This window comes from Oncorhynchus nerka, linkage group LG12 (assembly GCF_034236695.1).
Source record: "Oncorhynchus nerka isolate Pitt River linkage group LG12, Oner_Uvic_2.0, whole genome shotgun sequence".
Lineage (NCBI taxonomy): Eukaryota > Metazoa > Chordata > Actinopteri > Salmoniformes > Salmonidae > Oncorhynchus > Oncorhynchus nerka.
In genome coordinates, this window is record NC_088407.1 from 51,276,783 (window position 1) to 51,299,979 (window position 23,197).

Sequence of the window (23,197 nt, forward strand, 5' to 3'; positions counted from 1 at the left end):
ATCAGACGGACGGATGAAGAGAGGAGGGAGAAGGAGACGAGTTTAGATGAGAAATATAGGGACGGATGGAGAGATGGGGAGCTGTGGCTGTCCAGAGAACAACCTCGAGCCCCTTAGACACTGGCACAGATCAAATAGAATTGCATAACACTGCTTATGTCTATGACCTAACCCATTATTATGAGGGAGACCATGGCAGCTCTTACAAAAGATTACGCTGAGACACGTATGCACTCAGAATCACACAAAAACAGCACCCAGCTTACAGAGAAGTACACACAAATGGAAATTCCCGAAGAACCGCACTGTGCCGCACACACCTTATCTCCTCATCAGCGGCATGCTTAGAGAAGACTGGCTCAGCAGCTGCAGCCCAGATATGAAATGGATTATTCTATCAACCTCTTAGAGGGCTTTTAGAGTGAGAGCGAGAGAGAGAGAGAGAGAGCGCGAGGTAGAGGGAGAGACGGGGAGAATGAGGAAAAGGACATGAGAGGTAAGAGAGAGGAGAGAGAGAGAGAGAGAGAGAGAGAAGAGAGGGATAGATGTGGAAAGGGATGGGACATATGGATAGACTTAGATAGATAGTGCGAAAGGGGGGGAGGGTGAGAGATGGAAATAGAGAGAGAGCAGACCTCATGTGTGTGCGAGAGAGAAAGAGCTGACAGAGAACACATGCATGAGAGAGAGAGTTGAAAGATTGAGAGGAGAAAGGGAGGGAGGAGGGGTTAACAGAGAGTGCGACTTGGGAAAAACGCCAAGAAAATGTTCCATCCTAAGCGGCCAACCTCCATAGTTTCCCTTTGAAGAGGGCGGGGATGAGTCATAGGACAGTGTATAGGATATCACACAGACAGACATCAGCCCTCAGACAAACTTACATACAGTACTGTACATACACACACAGCCAGGACACACACATACAAAGAGAGCAGTACAGTACAACAAAAAACAGGTAGACAGGGTCAAAAAGAGTAGAGGGCACACACACACACACACAGTCTCTAGACCTAGTGACTGAAGGCTGGTGGAGGAGGAGGTACCATATTCAGAATGCATATTGCAAAGCACACTAGTGATATCATCAACTGACAACAAGAGGGCATATAGCCTATATGTTATTATTATGTAGAGCCTTAAAACAATGCAACAACGCCTAGCCTACTTGACATAGACAGTACCGTATCAAAAACCATTACCGTATCAAAAGACAAAAAAAAGCTGACAAAAAAAAAAAAAAAAACACACTAAAAAAAGTCCTACAGGCCCTGGTCAAAAGTAGTGTACTTTATAGCAAATAGGGTGCCATTTGGGATGCTTACTTTGAGACATTGGCTAAATCAGAGAAATCAGAGTCAGAGGAAGGAGACATTAAACAGCTCGTGATCTTTATTTCACACTACATTCTCCTCTACATTGTCCTGATGTGGTCACATGAAGGCTGCTGGACACATTCCACAATATGATTCCAAATCTGCCGTCCTTAAAAAAAAAAAAAAATGCTCTCTGGAATATATGAGGCATACCTCCCCCTCTCTGCTTCTCTTATCTCCCTCTCAAACTCTACAGTGCATTCGGAGAGTAGTCAGACCCCTTCCCTTTTTCCACATTTTGTTACATTACAGGCTTATTCTAAAAATATGGTTGTTTTTGTCCCCCCTCAATCTACATTTTACCCACTAAGTTGACTGAAAACACATTCTCAGCAACAACCTGGGGAATAGTTAGAGGGTGAGGAGATGAATGAGCCAATTGTAAACTGGGGATGATTAGGTGGCCATGATGATATGACGCCCAATTTGGGAATTTAGCCAGGACACCGGGGTTAACACCCCTACTCTTATGATGAGTGCCATGGGATCTTTAGTGACCACAGTGAGTCAGGACACCTGCTTAACGTCCCATTCGAAAGACAGCACCCTACACAGGGCAATGTCCCCAATCACTGCCCTGAGGGTGCCTCCTACTGACCTTCCAACACCACTTCCAGCAGCCTCTGGTCTCCCATCCAGGGACCGACCAGGACCATCCCTGATTAGCTTCAGAAGCAAGCCAGCAGTGGAATGCAGGGTGGTATGCTGCAATACCCCAAAAGTATTCAGTAGTATTCAGACCCTTCACTCAGGACTTTGTTGAAGTACCTTGGCAGTGATACAGCCTAGAGTCTTCTTTGGTATGACGCTACAAGCTTGGCACACCTGTATTTGGGGAGTTTCTACATTCTTCTATGCAGATCCTCTCAAGCTCTGTCAGGTTGGAATGGGAGCGTCGCTGCACAGATATTTTCAGGTCTCTCCAGAGATGTTCGATCGGGTTGAAATCCGGGCTCTGGCTGGGCCACTCAAGGACATTCAGAGACCTGTCCTGAAGCCACTCCTGCATCGTCTTGGCTGTGTGCTTAGGGTCATTGTCCTGTTGGAAGGTGAACCTTCTCCCCCAGTCTGAGGTCATGAGTGCTTTGGAGCAGGTTTTAATTAAGGATCTGTACTTTGCTCCATTCATCTTTCCCTCTATCCTGACTAGTATCCCAGTCCCGCCCCTGAAAAACATCCCCACAGCATGATGCTGCCACCATCATCGTAGGGGTGGTGCCAGGTTTCCTCCAGACGTGACACTTGGCATTCAGGCCAAAGAGTTCAATCTTGGATTCATCAGACCAGAGAATACTGTTTCTCAAAGTCTGAGAGTCCAAGCGGGCTGTCGTGTTCCTTTTTACTGAAGAGTGGCTTCCTTCTGGCCACTACCATAAAGGCCTGATTGGTGGAGTGCTGCAGTGATGATTGTTCTTCTGGAAGGTTCTCCCATCTCCACAGAGGAACTCTTGAGCTCTGTCAGAGTGACCCTCGGGTTCTTGGTCACCTCCCTGACCAAGGCCCTTCTCCCCCGATTGCTCAGTTTGTCCGGGCAGCCACCTCTAGGAAGAGTCTTGGTGGTTCCAAACTTCTTCCATTTAAGAATGACGGAGGCCACTGTGTTCTTGGGCGATCTTCAATGCTGCAGACATTTTTTGGTACCCTTCCCCAGATCTGTGCCTCGACACAATCCTGTCGGGGAGCTCTACGGACAATTCCTTCAACCTTTGCTCTGACATGTACTGTCAACTGTGGGACCTTATATAGACAGGTGTGTACCTTTCCAAATCATGTCCAATCAATTGAATTTCCCACAGGTGGACTCCAATCAAGCTGTAGAAACATCTCAAGGATGATCAATGGAAACAGGATGCACTGGAGTTCAATTTCAAGTCTCATAGCAAAGGGTCTGAATACTTATGAAAATAAGGTATAGCTGTTTTAAATGTTATAATACAATTGCAAATATTTATAAAAACCTGTTTTTCGCTTTGTCATTATGAGTGTGTAGATTATCATTTTTTATAAATGTAATCCATTTTAGAATAAGGCTGTAACGTAACAAAATGTGGAAAAAGGGAAGGGGTATGAATACTTTCCAAATGAACTGTAGGCTTAGGCAAGGTCCCAACACTAACGTCTAGGGAAAATAGTACATTTTTGCTCTAGCCAAGTGCAAACATGACTGATTTGACTAATAATCAACTAGGTTAATCAAGGGCTTGACTAGTTGAATCAGGTGTGCCAGCTAGGTGAGGGCAGGAACAATAAGGTGCCTGGGACCTTGACTTAGAGCAGGGCTGCCCAACCTTCTTCCTGGAGATCTACTGAAACCATGTCTTATAGACAGTCTGTAATATAAACCCTGGGGGGGTCAAAGTGCGGCTCCTTTAATTAAGTAAAACACGTTTCTCCACAAATCCTCCTCCTCCTTGACCTTCCTGTCTTCCTCTGGTGCAGAGGCTCTGAGCCTGGCCCTGGGGAGGGCAGAGGTTTAATACTGCTGACTAAACTAGCACTGGTCAATGCTCTTTATACAGTAGATCACTGCTCAGCAGAAAGGCTGCAGGGGAAAAGGGATGGATGGATAGATAGAGTGCAAGAGAAACCTATGCACACACGACTATGCCACGAGAGCCTCATGGCTTTTAAAAGTTTGAGTGTCCAGGCGTGTCAGATTTGACTCGGCAGGACAAACAAACTCTCAAAACATACACCGAGTGCGTTTGGGTCTGAGTGACTTGTTAAACAAGTGGCCGCAACTACTAGCATATTACAATAGTGAAACGACTGTACTATATATTTGTGCTGTAGACTGCAACGCCAGGGAAATGATCGTCCTTAGGAGCAAAATAACACATTTTTCCATGCCTAATCAACCATTCCAAGCTTGTAAGCTGTGTAGTTAAATCCTTAGGGCCCCTAGAAAAAGGTTAGGAGCCAGGAAGCAATATATTTACCCAGGTGCAGAAGGAAGCAGCCAGTGAGCAGCTTCACAGCAAACGTTCCCTGACTCCCTTTGCCTAGAGATCTTTTGGATTACTAGGTGTCTGATGAAAAGGTGGATATACTGGTAAATGTGGGTGTCTGTGCTTCTGGTTTTGTATTGGGAACACTGACTGATAAACTAGTCTCGCAACACAGAGCCTACACGGGGAAATCTAATGGGTAACCTGTATAATGATCTACAAATTAGGACTAGAGGAAACATTTGCATGCAAGCAATTCCATGGTAACGGAATAATCCTTTGACGTTTCACTTTAAAATGTGTGCCAAAATAAAAATTAATTAAAAAAAACATTGATTTCAAAGTTTAACAAACCATACAACTCTGTGCAATGGTGTCTGGAGAAGTGGGTGAACTCTATGGCCCGGCCAGTGATGGCACCCTGTCTGAAGAATTCTATGAGAAAGTGACAAATTCCAAATGACCTAAAATGATAAATCCCATATTGGTCTTTCACAGTCAGGAAACCCAAGATGTACTGTGCTAGTAGTCTAATAGTAGGACTACTATTGAAACAAATAAATGAGGCTGTCAACTGAGTCAGAAATATTCAGGTTTTCGCTCTCAAAGTAAAGCTTGAATAGACAAACAACAAAATTGAATGTTCCAATTCCATAACAATCCTTAAACTAGAGGTCGACCGAGTAATCGGAATGGCCGATTATTGTTGGACGCAGATTTGCCAATTAATTGTTTATATACACCTTTATTTAACAAGGCAAGTTAGTTAAGAACACATTCTTATTTTCAATGATGGCCTAGGAACAGTGGGTTAACTGCGTTGTTCAGGGGCAGAACGACAATCATAATCACTAGTTAACTACACATGGTTGATGTTACTAGATATTATCTAGCGTATCCTGTGTTGCATATAATCTGACTGAGCAGAAGCAAGCACGTAAACATTCATTCAAACAGCACTTTTGTGCGTTTTTCGTTTTGCGTCAAGCATCGCGCTGTTTATGACTTCAAGCCTATCAACTCCGAGATGAGGCTGGTGTAACCGAAGTGAAATGGCTAACTAGTTAGCGCGCTAATAGCGTTTCAAACATCACTCGCTCCGAGCCTTGGGGTGGTTGTTTCCCTTGCTCTGCATGGGTAACGCTGCTTCGATGGTGGCTGTTGTCGTAGTGTTGCTGGTTCGAGCGAGGAGAGGGACAGAAGCTATACTGTTACACTGGCAATACTAAAGTGCCTATAAGAACATCTAATAGTCAAAGGTTAATGAAATACAAATGGTATAGAGGGAAATAGTCCTATAATAACTACAACCTAAAACTTCTTACCTGGGAATATTGAAGACCCATGTTAAAAGGAACCACCAGCTTTCATATGTTCTCATGTTCTGAGCAAGGAACTAAAACGTTAGCTTTCTTACATAGCACATATTGCACTTTTACTTTCTTCTCCAACACTTTGTTTTTGCATTATTTAAACAGGTTTCATTATTTACTTGAGGCTAAATTGATTTTATTGATGTATTATATTAAGTTAAAATAAGTGTTCATTCAGTATTGTTGTAATTGTCATTATTACAAATAAATAAATAAATAAAATCGGCCGATTTATCGGTATCGGCTTTTTTTTTTGGGGTCTTCCAATAAATCGGCATCGGCGTTGAAAAATCATAATCGGTCGACCTCTAGCTTAAACCATATCAGGAGACCACTTTTGGGGTTTGGGGAAAACCCAAGAATGTAGTGCATGAGATGGAGTTTCCCCAGGTAGGCATTGGCTACTTAACATTAAATAGGTTTTTGGGAAAGCCTTTCCATCTACCAGAAGAGTCAGAACTGTTTCTTTTGTTCTCTAATTGTTTGAAACCTGGATGTTTTACTTCATATTCTGAGACGTATATTGCCTGGATCACAGTAGTCCATCCCCAAAATCCCCCCATAGAAACATGGAGGCATTTATTTTAGAAAGACTTCCTCATATGCGTTCTCCTGTTCTATTGTTTTTCTTGTAACTTTTCATTGTTTAGCAGCCAAAAGGTCTGATCCTAATCATAGCAACCCATGATACAACAACTATCATTAGATCGCCCCTCTTTCTACATTTCTAACAGATATTTACATCTCTGTCCACGAAACTGCTTACATGTGCTGTGCACATTTTAGAATGAGTTTTCCTGCCAATTGCAATTTTGGAACATTCGCACATAGGCCTACTGCTGTGTGCATATTGCTGAATAAGTAGCACGACATTTTTAAGCTAAACATTCTGATCTGTTCCGTCAACATTGCCAATTGATACGGCTTAAGGAAGTGTGTACACCCGCCACTACACGACTGACTCTATGCACAAGGACAACGTTGAACAATTTACACAGAAAATTTCACGAAAAAAAAAAAACACATTTGCTGGTAGACGCAAAGTTAAGTAACAGAATTACAGTAAAATCTCCAGGGTTTAAATATATTTTTTTAATAGATGACAACTTTATAAAAAACAATGCGCCACTCTTCAATGGGGCAGAAGTCTGAGTTGTTGTCATTCTGGGTGGCCAGAAAGCAACAGTGACAAGAAACTGCCTTTTGGGGAATCTTAAGTGATTTGTTTCAGCTAGTTTCATCTTGTTCTTGATACCATGTCTTGTTTTGAGGTGTTTTGACTGATTTCATGTCAATGCTTATATGGCTCAGATTGGCTAGCTAACCAACAACTGTAATGACATATTTGAGAGACGAGTGCTAATTGTGCAAATGTATTTGTTTCCAATAAAACACTGGAGACTAAATATAGTTTACATGTTGTCAACAATCTAAGCCAAACCTGTCTGTTTTGACACAAACTCAGCAAAAAAAAGAAACTGCCCTTTTTCAGGACCCTGTCTTTCAAATATAATTAATAAAAATCCAAATAACTTCATAGATCATTGTAAAGGGTTTAAACCCTTTCCCGTGTTTGTTCAATGAACCATAAACAATTAATGAACATGCACCTGTGGAACGGTCATTAAGACACTAACAGCTTACAGACGATAGGCAATTAAGGTCACAGTTATGAAAACTTAGGACACTAAAGAGGCATTTCTACTGACTGAAAAACACCAAAAGAAAGATGCCCAGGGTCCCTGCTCATCTGCGTGAACGTGCCTTAGGCATGCTGCAAGGAGGCATGAGGACTGCAGATGTGGCCAGGGCAATAAATTGCAATGTCCGTACTGTGAGACGCCTATGACAGTGCTACAGGGAGACAAGACGGACAGCTGATCGTCCTCGCAGTTGCAGACCACTTGTAACAACACCTGCACAGGATCGGTACATCCGAACATCACACCTGTGGGACAGGTACAGGATGGCAGCAACAACTGCCCGAGTTACACCAGGAATGCACAATCCCTCCATCAGTGCTCAGACTGTCTGTAATAGGCTGAGGGAGACTGGACTGAGGGCTTGTAGGCCTGATGTAAGGCAGGTCCACACCAGACATCACCAGCAACAATGTCGCCTATGGGCACAAACCCACAGTCACTGGACCAGACAGGACTGGCAAAAAAAGTGCTCTGCACTGACGAGTCGTGGTTTTGTCTCACCAGGGGTGATGGTCGGAATAGCATTTGTGCTCGAAGGAATGACCGTTACATCGAGGCCTGTACTCTGGAGCGGGATTGATTTGGAGGTGGAGGATCCATCATGGTCTGGGGCGTCACAGCATCATCTGACTGAGCTTGTTGTCATTGCAGGCAATCTCAGTGCTGTGTGGTACAGGGAAGACATCCTCCTCCCTCATGTGGTACCCTTCCTGCAACCTCATCCTGACATGACCCTCCAGCATGACAATGCCACCAGCCATACTGCTCGTTCTGGAAGTGATTTCCTGCAAGAGAAGAATGTCAGTGTTCTGCCATGGCCAGCAAAGAGCCCGGATCTCAATCCCATTGAGCACGTCTGGGACCTGTTGGATCAGAGGGTGAGGGCTAGGGCCATTCCACCCAGAAATGTCTGTGAACTTGCAGGTGCCTTGGTGGAAGACTGGGGTAGCGTCTCACAGCAAGCACTGGCAAATCTGGTGCAGTCCATGAGGAGGAGATGCACTGCAGTACTTAATACAGCTGGTGGCCACACCAGATACTGACTGTTACTTTTGGGCAGCCCTTTGTTCAGGGACACATCATTCCATTTCTGTTAGTCACATTTCTGTGGAACTTGTTCGGTTTATGTCTCAGTTGTTGATTCTTATGTTCATACAAATATTTACAGATGTTAAGTTTGCTGAAAATAAAGTAGTTGACAGTGAGAGGACATTTATTTTTTTGCTGAGTTTAGTTGCGTACAAGTCGGTTTTGTTGCTAAACAACCAACCCGTCTATGCGACCACGTTTTCCAAAAACTCTGTTAAAGCTGCAATGTGTAACTTTTGGGCGACCTGACCAAATGCACCTAGCAACGCGACTTATAGAACTGTCATTCTCATTGAAAGCAAGTCTAAGAAGCGGTAGATATGTACTATGTGCGCTATTTCTATGCTTACGTTCTTAAGGTTTGTTTTTGTGACTTTTACTTTTGTACACCAGCTTCAAAAACAGCTGAAAATACAATACTTTTGGTTATTGAAAATATATTTCACAGTGGGTTAGATTGTACAGTGATTCTCTACACTGCTTTGTCGTCACAAACTGAAATTAGGAGGAATATTAGCAATTAAGCAACCAGGAAATGGCGGCGCGATTTCTGCATATTGCACCTTTAAATATCTCCTCAGAATTAAGTTTCAAAGAGGTCTGCAGAAAGAATGGGGTGTCAGCTATGACATGACACCTTGAGTTTGATATATATCTTGGTTATTGAACTACAGTAGGTGAATTGGATTTACATCCAGTAATGTAATTACATCATGGGTCCCTGATATATATTTATGGATATTAATCTAAATTCTCTTCATGGTGATGTATCCTGAATAGGTACATAAAAGAAGAAATATGCATTATCCTTCTTTTGGATACTTGGGTATTATTTTACACACTGGCTATTATTCTAATGAGCTCCACCCCCAAGTTTGGTGCAGTTGGTCCGGACCAAACCAATCATAGATTTCTCTTTCACAAGTTACGACATCACAGCACAGTATAGCATGGTACAGTTCTGTACAGTACAGGGGAGTACAGTACATTATACTGTACTGTGTACTCTACTCATATGCTCTCCTTTTATTTACTGTAATGTTCTCCACTGTACTGTACTGTCCAAACTCAGATTTGGTCCAGACAGGGCGGACTGACCAAATTTCAACATGGACGTCCGGTGTCGGTCGGTGCTCAGTGGGTGAGGATGCGTGTTACAGTACATGGAAAAGAGGGTACGTAGTAGGTGTGCATGAGGAAGGAGAATCAGCGCAAGTCTGGTTGTCCATACAGTTCAGTCTTGCTTTGACTACAAGATGAAAGAAAATAGTTATGAGCTGAACATAACAGTGTGCTAGTGGAAAGGAAGACCGTAGCAGGTGACTCAGTGGTTTGTTAACACTATGATTTTAAATTGTAGCCAGTTCAATTGCGGAAATTCCGTTACCGATTTGGTAACGGAATTACGACTTTTAATAACTTTCTAATACATAAACAAACGTTTATCAGTAAATACACGAGCTTATTTGGTAGGTCTACCTACACTTGTTACTTCTGTGAACTTTCATTATCCTCCCTCAGAGAGAAATTTGAAAATATCTTAAACATATGGGTTTTTGGAAATGAAAGGCACATTTTTAGGATGGAAAATGGTTGAAAAATGTACAGTTGAAGTTTACATACACCTCAGCCAAATACATTTAAACTCAATTTTTCACAATTCCTGACATTTAATCAGAGTAAAAATTCCTTGTTTTAGGTCAGTTAGAATAACCACTTTATTTTAAGAAATGTGAAATGTCAGAATAATAGTAGAGAAGATAATTTTGTTCAGCTTTTATTTCTTTCATCATATTCCCAGTGGGTCAGAAGTTTACATACATTCAATAAGTATTTGGTAGCATTGCCTTTAAATTGTTTAACTTGGGTCAAACGTTTTGGGTAGCCTTCCACAATAAGTTGGGTGAATTTTGGCCCATTCCTCCTGACAGTGCTGGTGTAACTGAGTCAGGTTTGTAGGCCTCCTTGCTCACACACCCTTTTACAGTTCTGCCTACACAATTTTCTATAGGATTGAGGTCAGGGCTTTGTGATGGCCACTCCAATACCTTGACTTTGTTGTCCTTAAGCCATTTTGCCACAACTTTGGAAGTATGCTTGGGGTCATTGTCCATTTGGAAGACCCATTTGCGACCAAGCTTTAACTTCCTGATATCTTGAGATGTTGCTTCAATATATCCACACAATTTTCCTGCATCATGATGCCATCTTATTTGTGACATGCACCAGTCACACCTGCAGCAAAGCACCCCCACAACATGATGCTGCTACCCCCGTGCTTCACGGTTGGGATGGTGTTCTTCGGCTTGCAAGCCTCCCCCTTTTTCCTCCAAACGTAACAATGGTCGTTATGGCCAAACAGTTCTATTTTTGTTTCATCAGTCCAGAGGACATTTCTCCGAAAAGTACGTTCTTCGTCCTCATGTGCAGTTGCACACCGTAGTCTGGCTTTTTTATGGCGGTTTTGGAGCAGTGGCTTGTTCCTTGCTGAGCGGCCTTTCAGGTTATGTCGATCTAGGACTTGTTTTTACTGTGGATACAGATACTTTTGTACCCGTTTCCTCCAGCATCTTCACAAAGTCCTTTGCTGTTCTGTGATTGATTTGCACTTTTCGCACCAAAGTACATTCATCTATAGGAGACCGAACTTGTCTCCTTCCTGAGCGGTATGACAGCTGCGTGGTCCCATGGTGTTTATACTTGCGTACTATTGTTTGTACAGATGAACGTGGTACCTTCAGGCGTTTGGAAATTGCTCCCAACAATGAACCAGACTTGCGGAGGTATACCATTTTTTTTTTACTGAGGTCTTGGCTGATTTCTTTTGATTTTCCCATGATGTCAAGCAAAGAGGCACTGAGTTTGAAGGTAGGCCTTGAAATACATCCACAGGTACACCTCCAATTGACTCAAATGATGTCAATTAGCCTATCAGAAGCTTCTAAAGCCATGACATAATTTTCTGTAATTTTCCGAGCTGTTTAAAGGCACAGTCAACTTAGTGCATGTAAACTTCTGACCCACCTGAATTGTGATACAGTTAATTAAGTGAAATAATCTGTCTGTAAACAATTGTTGGAAAAATTACTTGTGTCATGTCCTAACCGACTTGCCAAAACTATAGTTTGTTAACAAGAAATATGTGGAGTGGTTGAAAAATTTGTTTTAATGACTCCAACCTAAGTGCATGTAAACTTCTGACATCAACTGTATATATGCCTTAATAAAAAAATGTTTAAAAAAAAAGACTCGCCCATGCTTAACTAGGGAGGCTCGACAATCGATAGTCAGGTTTCCATCCAAATGGCGACAGCTTTTCATGCAAATATTAAAAATTGAATAAAAACATTATGGGTATTTTCACATGAGATGTTTCATTCAAACTGACAAATAACTTTTGCGGTTAAAATTCCCATGTATTGAACAAAAAAATACAAGTTAAATTGGTTTCCATCGCATTTTCAACTCTACTGATTGTTTTGTCACAAAACCTGTTGCGTTATATAGCAAAATGTGCTCACTCTGGTCTTGGCACATGCGCTCTAGCCAACAGCTCGCAGGAAGTGCGGGTAGGCTACCTTCATGAGATTATAAAGACTGAGCTAGATTATTTTTATTTGTCAAATGCAGTGGAGGCTGGTGGGAGGAGCTATAGGTTGGGCTCATTGTAATGGCATAAATGGGAATGGTATCTAACATATGGAAACCATGTTTGACTCCGTTCCATCAATTCCAGTCCAGTCATTAGAATGAGCCCCTCCTATAACTCCTCCCACCAGCCTCCACTGGTCAAATGGTAGCCAAACATCATGATCATGTCACCAGAATAAAACCCTTGATATTTATTGAAAAGGTGCATCAGGTTCATCACCGGGCACTTTCACCACCCTGTGAAGTTCATCCAGTGCAGGCTGCTGAGGGGAGGACGGCTCATAATAATGGCTGGAACGGAGCAAATGGAATGGCATCAAACACATGGTAACCATGCGTTTGATCCCATTCCTCTCCTGCTATTTTCACGAGCCCGTTAAAAGTGCCACCAACCTCCTGTGATTTCGTCACAACTTATTTCATCTGTATCCTAAAACTGCAAGCTTTCCCTGAGTCGTAGCGGGAGACCACACAACATATTGCATGACTCCGAAGTTTACTTCTATATGATGGGTATTATACCAATATCTTTTTAGATTTATTCTTGCCTCCTATAAGACCCTATGAGTTGTGAACCGTACATGAGACAGACAACATCTTGGTGTCATTACACTCCTTATAGTTTGCTTTAATATATGGGGTGTCTAGATGATGAAATAAACATATTTCACATTCATTTGTTCAACATTGCAAAATATGAATCGCAAAACTACCCGTTTAGAGTTTTTTCATTTTTAGACATTGTTTAAAGCAATATACTCTACAAGTACATCACATTTACATGATAAATGAATGATTGATTGTGTAGCAGTAATAATCAATTGTATGAGCACCACCCCCAGAGTGAATGGGAAAATGGATTCAAAGGGAACTCCTCCTGCTGGTGATTTGCTGAATGTGTAATCTTAATTAAAAGGAGGGCTTGGATTGGTTCATGACATGTAATGTAAATTTCAATGTATAAAATCATATTTTCAAACATACCAGGGAGCCCACTCTGGATGTGATGTACTTGTAGAGTATATTGTTTAAAAAAAAAAGAAATGTAATGTTTTTTTTTGTTGACATATTAAGTGTCATTTTGGGTGATTCTGTCTTTAAGGGTGTGTTCGTAAATTCACTCTGTCGTGCCAGAGTGTGCTCAGAGTGCATTTGTGAGTGTCGTTAGATTGTCCGTTAGTAAATTCAGAGCGTTTTGCTCTCGGAGCGTTCAGAGCACACACTGGACGCTCTGGCCGAGGAGTGAGGTTGATCCGATCGTTCTGACCTCCCAACAGCAGTCAAGCACGCAACCGAACTTGATTGCTACTTCCAGACACAAATGAGAGAACACCTCACTCTGAACATCATTCAGGTGTAACAGTAACAATAATAAAAGATTAAAATTATATTAGTACTTTTTTATGCTAAGTGCAAGGTTTCTCCCAATTCACACAGCAGTATCACCCAGTCTTTGAGTCAGAGGATTCCAAAAGCATCTCTTCTGCCCATCTGTAAAAAAAAAAAATTAAAAACGAGGAAGAGTTGATGAGTGGCACACATATTAAAAAGGGGTGAGATTACTAAACACTTGTGATGTACCGTCTTATTAGTAATCCCCTTTTGTCCCTTCGGAGGTGTTTGCCAACACCTGATGGGCATGGCAGCGTAGAACAGCTCCAGGCCCCTCGTCACAAATTCTGGTCATGAAGGAGCCCGACTTCGGCTTCGGAAAGTATTCAGACCCCTTCACTTTCTCCACATTGTTACGTTACAGCCATATTCTAAAATTGATTAAATAAAAAAATGTTCATCATCAATCTACACACAATACCCCATAATGACAAAGTTAACAAGTTTTTAGAAAGCTTTGCAAATGGATTTTTTTTTTTTTATTAAAGAAAAAGTATTCAGACCCTTTGCTATGAGACTATGCATCCTGTTTCCATTGATCAACCTTGAGATGTTTCTACAACTTGATTGGAGTACACCTGTAGTAAATTCAATTGATTGGACATTATTTGGAAAGGCAGACACCTGTCTATACAGGGTCCCACAGTTGAAAATGGATGTCAGAGCACTTGGTGGAACCACCGAGACTCTTCCTAGAGCTGGCCGCCCGGCCAAACTGAGCAATCGGGGGAGAAGGGCCTTGGTCAGGGAGATGACCAAGAACCCGTGGGTCACTCTAACAGAGCTCAAAAGTTCCTCTGTGGAGATGGGGGACCTTCCAGAAGGACAGCCATCTCTGCAGCACTCCACCAATCAGACCTTTATGGTAGAGTGGCCAGACGGAAGCCACTCCTCAGTAAAAAGGAACACGACAGCTCGCTTGGAGTTTTCCAAAGGACACCTAAAGGACTCAGACCAAGAGAAACAAGATTCTCTAGTCTGATGAAACCAAGATTTAACTCTTTGGCCTGAATGCCAAGCGTCACATCTGGAGAAAACCAGGCACCACTCATCACCTGGCCAATACCATCCCTACGGTGAAGCATCATGGTGGCAGCATCATGCTGTGGGGATGTTTTTCAAGGGCGGGGACTGGGAGACTAGTCAGGATTGAGGGAAAGATGAATGGAGCTAAGTACAGAGATCCTTAATTAAAACCTGCTCCAAAGCACTCATGACCTCAAGACTGGGGGAGAAAGTTCACCTTCCAACAGGACAACGACCCTAAGCACAGAGCCAAGACAACACAGGAGTGGCTTTGGGACAAGTTTCTGAATGCGGTGAAGCATCATGGTGGCAGCATCATGCTGTGGGGATGTTTTTCAAGGGCGGGGACTGGGAGACTAGTCAGGATTGAGGGAAAGATGAATGGAGCTAAGTACAGAGATCCTTAATTAAAACCTGCTCCAAAGCACTCATGACCTCAAGACTGGGGGAGAAAGTTCACCTTCCAACAGGACAACGACCCTAAGCACAGAGCCAAGACAACACAGGAGTGGCTTTGGGACAAGTTTCTGAATGCGGCCCAGTCAGAGCCCGGACTTGAACCGTATCGAATATCTCTAGAGACCTGAAAATAGCTGTGCAGCTCCCAATCCAACCTGACAGAGCTTGAGAGGATCTGCAGAGAAGAATGGGAGAAACTCCCCAAATACAGGTGTGCAAGCTTGTTGCGTCATACCCAAGAAGACTCAAGGCTGTAATTGCTGCCAAAGCTACTTCAACAAAGTACCGAGTAAAGGGTCTGAATACTTATGTCAATGTGATATCATTTATTTATTTATTTTATACATTTGCAAAAATGTCTAAACCTGTTTTTTGTGTGTAGATTGATGAGGGGGAAAAAATATTTAATACATTTTAGAATAAGCCTGTGATGTAACAAAATGTGGAGTGATGGAGTCTGAATACTTTCCAAATGCACTGTATATCCAACCCAGCTCCTATATCACTGAGGGAGAGAGGGAAAGACATTCACCATACAGTCATGGAAGCCACCAGTAAATACACAATTCAACATAGCCAATCAGAGATCCTGATACACAGCTAAATCACAAGGGACACCTGCCAGCATGGAATTACTCACTCCGCCCAGGAGTAGTCCACTGGCACAGTGTTGAAGGGGACACCTCCTTACAACATAGATATACACACACAGCAATGATTACATTATCAATGGTGGTTAGGTGAATTCCAGGACAGATCGTGTTTTGACCATTGACCAAATCAAATGTGACCAACCTGATTCAAGTGTCCTCCATTACTCTGAAGTGGGACTGGTGTATAACAGCTCCTGATATGGTAGGAGGGTTCCTAGATGCTGCTGAACAACAAATCCACCAGGTTTTGTATGTAGGCTGTGAATGAAATAAAATATAACTCAATCATAGCGAGAAAAATAACTCTAGTTTGGAAATAATTGATATGCTAATAGAGGGACTAACTACAGAATAGATTCAGCCCGGTGACGCTGAACGCCGTTACTATGCAACCAGCTGTGTACGTTGCTGAATGCTTCCTGATAACGTTTTGCTATTCACTGCCAGAGCCATAGTTATATTTGTAGTAGATTAGTACCATCATTTATTTTTGCCTTAGAAAATAAACGACAAACTTATTATCAGTCATGTTTTGGGTTAGCAGACGAAGCCCCCAAATGCTAGCTAGCTACCTCATTTGCAAAACCGGGTAAGTTATATCTTTGTCCGAGTTTAAATGAGTTGGCTAGTGTTGAAACATTCTTGACAGTAAGCTGGCTACATGTTATTATTAGTTAGAAAGCTAGTATCCAAGTGCCTGCCCTGTATCGACTTAAATTTGAGCAAATAATAAAATGTCAATGGGCTACAATTAGCTGTTGTTAGCTAGCTAAGGTCAGCTATGCACATCGTCCTCTGAGATGCTACATCACATTACACGTTAGCTTGATGTATTTAGCTAGCTACCGTATCATTCTCCTTTCATCTGTGGGCATCATAGATAGCCTGACACACTAACATTATCAAATAATGTTGTATAACCAAAAATAACTGCTAGCTAGTACCAGCTATATACTTAGCTAAAGTACTCACCGACACCAGTGGTTTGACGGTTGACAGGCAGCGGAAGATACACTGTCGCAAGTAATCCATTCCTGGCCATATTGTTGAAATGCATTGGAAGTTTGCAACAACTTTATGGAAGCCCATTCTTACTCCTATTTGCGAGAGAAAAAAATGTGCTTACGTTGCACCCATATGCAGACTTGACAACGAATGTCCACATGGCATCTGGGAACATAGCACAACATAGCACAAGGTGTTGTCTCTGGGCAATTGGCAGTTGTGTAAAGTCCTTAAGTAAAAGTACTTAAGTAGTTTGTTTGGGGTATCTGTACTTTACTATTTATATGTTGACAACTTTTACCACCCAACATTCCTAAAGAAAATTATGTACTTTTTACTCCATACATTTTCCCTGGCACCCAAGAGTACTCATTACATTTGGAATGCATAGCAGGATAGAAAAATGGTCCAATTCACACACTTATCAAGAGAACATTCCTGGTCATCCATATTGTGTCTGATCTGGCGGACTCACTAAACACATGCTTCGTTTGTAAATGATGTCTGAGTGTTGGTGTGCCCCTGGCTATCTGGGAAAAAAAGAAAATGGTACCTCCTGGTTTGCTTAATATAAGGAATTTGAAATTATTTATACTTTAACTTTTGATACTTAAGTATACCAAACACTCCAGTAAGTTGTAAAGAACTCACAAAACTCAATTTCGGACGATACTGACCAAAATTATCCCATTTACACTTTGTAGTCAATTTTGGCACCAGAATGAATGATTGACTCATATTGATGCCACATAGGGCATTTAAAACCAGACATATTGCTTCTAAGAGACCGTTTAAATGTTGAATAAATTCATGTGTAAATGTTTCATAATCTAGATGTTCTCCATACGTTAGAAGACATTAAGTATAATGACACCAAGATGTTGTCCAACCATGATTGTGTTCTGACCCCAGTGTAGCTCAATGTAAACAAGGGTAACGTTTAGGCTTACGCTGACATTTTGATAACCATGTAAATCTCTCTTGGACAAGATTACTTATCAATATAGTCGGCTCTACTTACGTTCAGATTTTAAAATGCTAATAAGCATCAAAGTAGACATGCAAAACTACAAATCCCTGCCAGCTCCAGCACATCACTCTAGCTGACACCTTTGTGTACAGGTATTGTGTCAATATAAAACTTTCACAGGACAGATCACAGAATTGGGAATTTAAAGAAGTGTAGCCAATTTATTTCTTACTACATTTAGCTAACATTAGATAGCTAATTCAGAGATTCTTACCATTGCCTCGATTCAGCAGTCTCGTCCAGGTCATCATGGCATTTGTAGTCCTTTATGATAGCCATATTAGCAGCTAATTTGCAATGCATTATTGGGGGGTAAATACAGGCAAATATATTTATAAAAAGTCACTTTGTCCTAGAGAGCTTTACACAGTTATCAAAACATCACGCCAGGGTAAGCCACGAAACACAGCTCTTATTTTAAATGTTTCTAAAATCCCCTGAGGAAAAATGAATGGCGGGAAAACAATTGGAACCATTTCCATGTTTGACCGCTAAGTTTATGGGTATTATGACCCATACTGTGGTACTCTATAGCCGCATTCAAAACAACTGGAAACTCAGAAAAATGCGAGGTCAAATCAGTGATCTTCAGGTCCTAGCTCTAGAAAGAGGCCCGAGTTCCCGAGTTGGAATTCCAAGTTGGATGACTTAATATACATTTTTCCCAGTCGGAGCTTTTTTTAAAAATTATTTAAAAAAAAAATGTTATAAAGTGTTCCCAGTTGTTTTAAAACCAATTAAATCGGAAGTGTGAGATTTCCAAATTGTTTTGAATGCGGCATATTTCGGAGTTGTTTTGAACCCGGCATAATTTTGTGACGTGGTGACTCAAATTACGTCACCCCCGTAACATTCACATTGGAATCAAAACAGTGCAACGCCAATGTATCATACGGCGCCGCGGGCGTACCATTTAAAATAAAATAATCCAAACCCAGTCAACTATGCAAAAACTATCCGCCTGTGTGTATAACCTGTAGCTAACAGCAAGCAAACGCCTCAGGGTTCCGACTGTTTGCAAAGTGTGTGGTGACAGGAGAGGTGGTGCTCAATCACGGTCCAGCTCTAGATTTTAGGCGAACGTTACTTAGCTCATCCTTTGCAAGTAACTCTGCATGATCTAATAATTTGAGTATAGCATTGGCTGTGTTGTTACTTTTGTTACTTATGATAATTATCTAGTTACAGTATAGGCAGGAAATAGATACATGGCAGGGTAAAGGCACCCACAAACGTATTGTTGCTATCTAGTGATCTAAACAGTTGAGTGTGGTAGCAATGGTTGTTCAATGACAATAGCTACAGTACTGGGTATCTAGCTAGCTAGTTAGCGTGACAAATATATAAGCTATCGTTATAGTTATGACATGACATCTGGCTTGTTATCTACCAATCTTTACAACCTGTATAGACCAAGCAGACTTTTCCAACGACTTCATAAAACACTGATCTGGCATTAGCTATAAATCCTTTAAGTGACCAGCTATAGCTCAGCTAGCTAATAAAGTTAGCTTGCTGACTAGCATTGGGACCAGTGCCAAGGAGTGCGGGCGAGTCTGCAGAAATGCAAGCTATGCTAACTACTTAGCATTACAAGTCTTACCTTGATCTTTGTATCTAGGTCCCCCGTCCTCCACAGCATTTAATAAACCGGTGTTTAGTTGGTCCTCGTGACAAGTCCTCTTCTATATCCCCGACACGGAACATGCACCAGCCGGTTTTCACAATGCCATCCGTTCTCCTCTAGCTTGCTAATTTGATTTCATTTCGTGGCGAGACTGATTCGCCTTTGTCTGACTGACAGTGGCCATATTGACATTAATAGCGAGCGCACTGAGGTTCTCTGGGATTCGTAGTTTTGGAAATTCCTATTGCAGGAACGTCTCAGAAACATACGATCTTGAATGCACCCTTGATAAACTCTTTCTTTGGATTTGACCGCCGCCTGGCGGATTTGTTGTCTAATAATCCAATCACATTTTTTTCAGTAATAGAGATGTTGTTTTCCACAAAGTTCTAAAAGTTATTTACATTTACATTTAAGTCATTTAGCAGACGCTCTTATCCTTCAGTGTTTTTCACAGACCCAAATTAGACCACAATCACCTGCTTTTGGGTAAGGGTAAGCCAGCACTCATCTTTTCAACCCTGACAGTGAACAGTAAGCTCTATTTCAGGGCAATTCCACCACTTTTAAAACTCATTTTCATTATCTCCAGCACAATACCAGGGCCTACATATGTGGAAAAGGCACATTTCTGTATTTTGTAGAAAAAGATGAAAGGTTATTGTTTATTTTATATATACACACACACTAACATTCAAAAGTTTGGGGTCACTTTGAAATGTCCTTGTTTTGTATAAAAACATACAAAAATGAGTTGCAAAATTAATAGGAAATATAGTGAAGACATTGACAAAGTTATAATGATTTTTAATTGAAATAATAATTGTCTTTCAAACTTTGCTTTCATCAAAGAATCCTCCATTTGCAGCTATTACAGCCATGCAGACCTTTGGCATTCTAGTTGTCAATTTGTTGAGGTAATCTGAATAGATTGCATGCTTCCTGAAGCACCACCCACAAGTTGGATTGGCTTGATGGGCACTTCTTACGGTCAAGCTGCTCCCACAACAGCTCAAAAGTGTTGAGCTCCGGTGACTGTGCGGGCCACTCCATTATAGACAGAATACCAGCTAATTGCTTCTTCCCTAATTAGTTCTTGCATTTTTTATTACATTTTTTATTTTCAATCTTTATTTAACCAGGTAGGCCAGTTGAGAACAAGTTCTCATTTACAACTGTGACCTGGCCAAGATAAAGCAAAGCAGTGCGACACAAACAACAGCACAGAGTTACACATGGAATAAACAAACATACAGTCATTAACACAATAGAAAAAGTCTATATACAGTGTGTGCAAATGGCGTGAGGTGGTAAGGCAATAAATAGGCCGTAGTAGCGAAGTAATTACAATTTAGCAAATTAACACTGGATTGATAGATGTGCAGATGATGATGTACAAGTAGAAATACTGGTGTGCAAAAGAGCAAAAAGGTAAATAAAAACAATATGGGGATGAGGTAGGTAGATTGGATGGGCTATTTACAGATGTGCTGTGTACAGCTGCAGCGATCGGTAAGCTGCTCTGATAGCTGATGCTTAAAGTTAGTGAGGGAGATATAAGTCTCCAACTTCAGCTATTTTTGCAATTCTTTCCAGTCATTGGCAGCAGAGAACTGGGAGGAAAGGCGGCAAAAATAGGTGTTGGCTTTGGGGATGACCAGTGAGATATGCTAAAGCGCCAGCAGGTATATGACCAATGAGCTGAGATAAGGTGGAGCTTTACCTAGCAAAGACTTATAGATGACCTGGAGCCAGTGGGTCTGGCAACGAATATGTAGCAAGGGCCAGCTGACGAGAGCATACAGGTCACAGTGGTGGGTGGTATATGGGGCTTTGGTGACAAAACGGATGGCACTGTGATGGACTGCATCCAGTTTGCTGAGTAGAGTGTTGGAGGATATTTTGTAAATGACATCGCCGAAGTCAAGGATCAGAAGGATAGTCAGTTTTACGAGGGTATGTTTGGCAGCGTGAGTGAAGGAGGCTTTGTTGCGAAATAGGAAGCCAATTCTAGATTTAATTTTGGATTGGAGATGTTTAATATGAGTCTGGAAGGAGAGGTTACAGTCTAGCCAGACACCTAGGTATTTGTAGTTGTCCACATATTCTAAGTCAGAACCATCCAGAGTAGTGATGCTAGTCGGGCGTGCGGGTGCTGTTGAAAAGCATGCATTTAGTTCTACTAGTGTTTAAGAGCAGTTGGAGGCCATGGAAGGAGTGTTGTGTGGCATTGAAGCTCGTTGGGAGTTTTGTTAACACAGTGTCCAAAGAAGGGCCAGATGTATATAGAATGGTGTCATCTGCGTAGAGGTGGATCAGGGAATCATCAGCAGCAAGAGCGACAATGTTGATATATACAGAGAAAAGAGTTGGCCCAAGAATTGAACCCTGTGGTACCCCCATAGAGACTGCCAGAGGTCTGGACAATAGGCCCCCCGATTTGACACACTGAACTCTGTCTGAGATGTAATTGGTGAACCAGGCGAGGCAGTCATTTGAGAAACCAAGGCTGGTGAGTCTGCCGATAAGAATACGGTGATTGACAGAGTCGAAAGCCTTGGCCAGACAGTACTGTCTTTTATCGATGGCGGTTATGATATCGTTTAGTGCCTTGAGTGTGGCTGTGGTGCACCCGTGACCAGCTCGGAAACCGGATTGCACAGCAGAGAAGGTACGTGGGATTCGAAATGGTCAGTTATCTGTTTGGCTTTCGAAGACTTTAGAAAGGCAAGGCAGGATGGATATAGGTTTGTAACAGTTTGCGTCTAGAGTGTCACCCCCTTTGAAGAGGGAGAGGACTGCGGCAGCTTTCCAATCTTTAGGGATCTCGGACGATATGAAAGGGAGGTTGAGCAGACTGGTAATAGAGGTTGCATCAATGGCGGCGGATAATTTTAGAAAGAGAAGGTCCAGATTGTCTAGCCCAGCTGATTTGTACAGGTCTAGGTTTTGCAACTCTTTCAGAACACCTGCTATCTGGATTTGGGTGAAGGAGAAGCTGGGGAGGCTTGGGCAAGTAGCTGCGGGGGGTGCAGAGCTGTTGGCCAGGGTTGGGATAGCAAGGAGGAAAGCTTGGCCAGCCGTAGAGAAATGCTTATTGAAATTCTCGATTTTCATGGATTTATCGGTGGTGACAGTTTCCTGTCCTCAGTGCAGTGGGCAGCTGGGAGGAGGTGCTCATATTCTCCATGGATTTTACAGTGTCCCAAAACTTTTTGGAGTTGGAGCTACAGGATGCAAATTTCTGTTAGAAAAAGATAGCCTTTGCTTTCCTAACTGACTGCGTGTATTGGTTCCTGACTTTCCTGAAAAGTTCCATTTCACTGGGACTATTCGATGCTAGTGCAGTCTGCCACAGGATGTTTTTGTGCTGGTCGAGGGCAGTCAGGTCTGGCGTGAACCAAGGGCTATATCTGTTCTTAGTTCTACATTTCTTAAAAGGGGCATGCTTATTTAAGATGGTGAGGAAATTACTTTTAAAGAATGACCAGGCATCCTCTACTGATGGGATGAGGTCAATATCCTTCCAGGATACCCGGGCCAGGTCGATTAGAAAGGCCTGCTCGCAGAAGTGTTTTAGGGAGCGTTTGACAGTGATGAGGGGTGGTCGTTTGACCACGGACCCATAGCGGATGCAGGCAATGAGGCAGTGATCGCTAAGATCCTGAAAACAGCAGAGGCGTATTTGGAGGGCAAGTTTGTCAGGATAATATCTATGAGGGTGCCCATGTTTCGGATTTGGGGTTGTACCTGGTGGGTTCCTTGATAATTTGTGTGAGATTGAGGGCATCTAGCTTAGATTTTAGGACTGCCGCAATGAGTATATCCCAGTTTAGCTCACCTAACAGAACAAACTCTGAAGATAGCT

General features: G+C 42.1%; 1 protein-coding gene across 4 annotated transcripts in view; it reads right to left on the reverse strand.

Moving 5' to 3' along the window:
• The window catches only part of LOC115138338 (homeobox-containing protein 1-like), a 34,274-nt gene extending 14,732 nt beyond the window's left edge, over positions 1 to 19,542 (reverse strand). Inside the window, exon 1 of one of the 4 annotated variants that reach the window (XM_029675101.2) lies at positions 19,306 to 19,542. Coding sequence is in view for 2 of the 4 variants with exons in the window: in XM_029675100.2 (XP_029530960.1) it covers positions 17,917 to 18,005 (89 nt within the window). In the remaining 2 variants the exon portion in view is untranslated. Of the gene's footprint in view, positions 1 to 4,312; positions 4,438 to 17,916; positions 18,174 to 19,305 lie in introns of those variants that run through there. The other 3 variants (XM_029675100.2, XM_029675099.2, XM_029675103.2) reach the window with 3 other exon arrangements.
• Between the last annotated feature and the right edge of the window lie 3,655 nt (positions 19,543 to 23,197).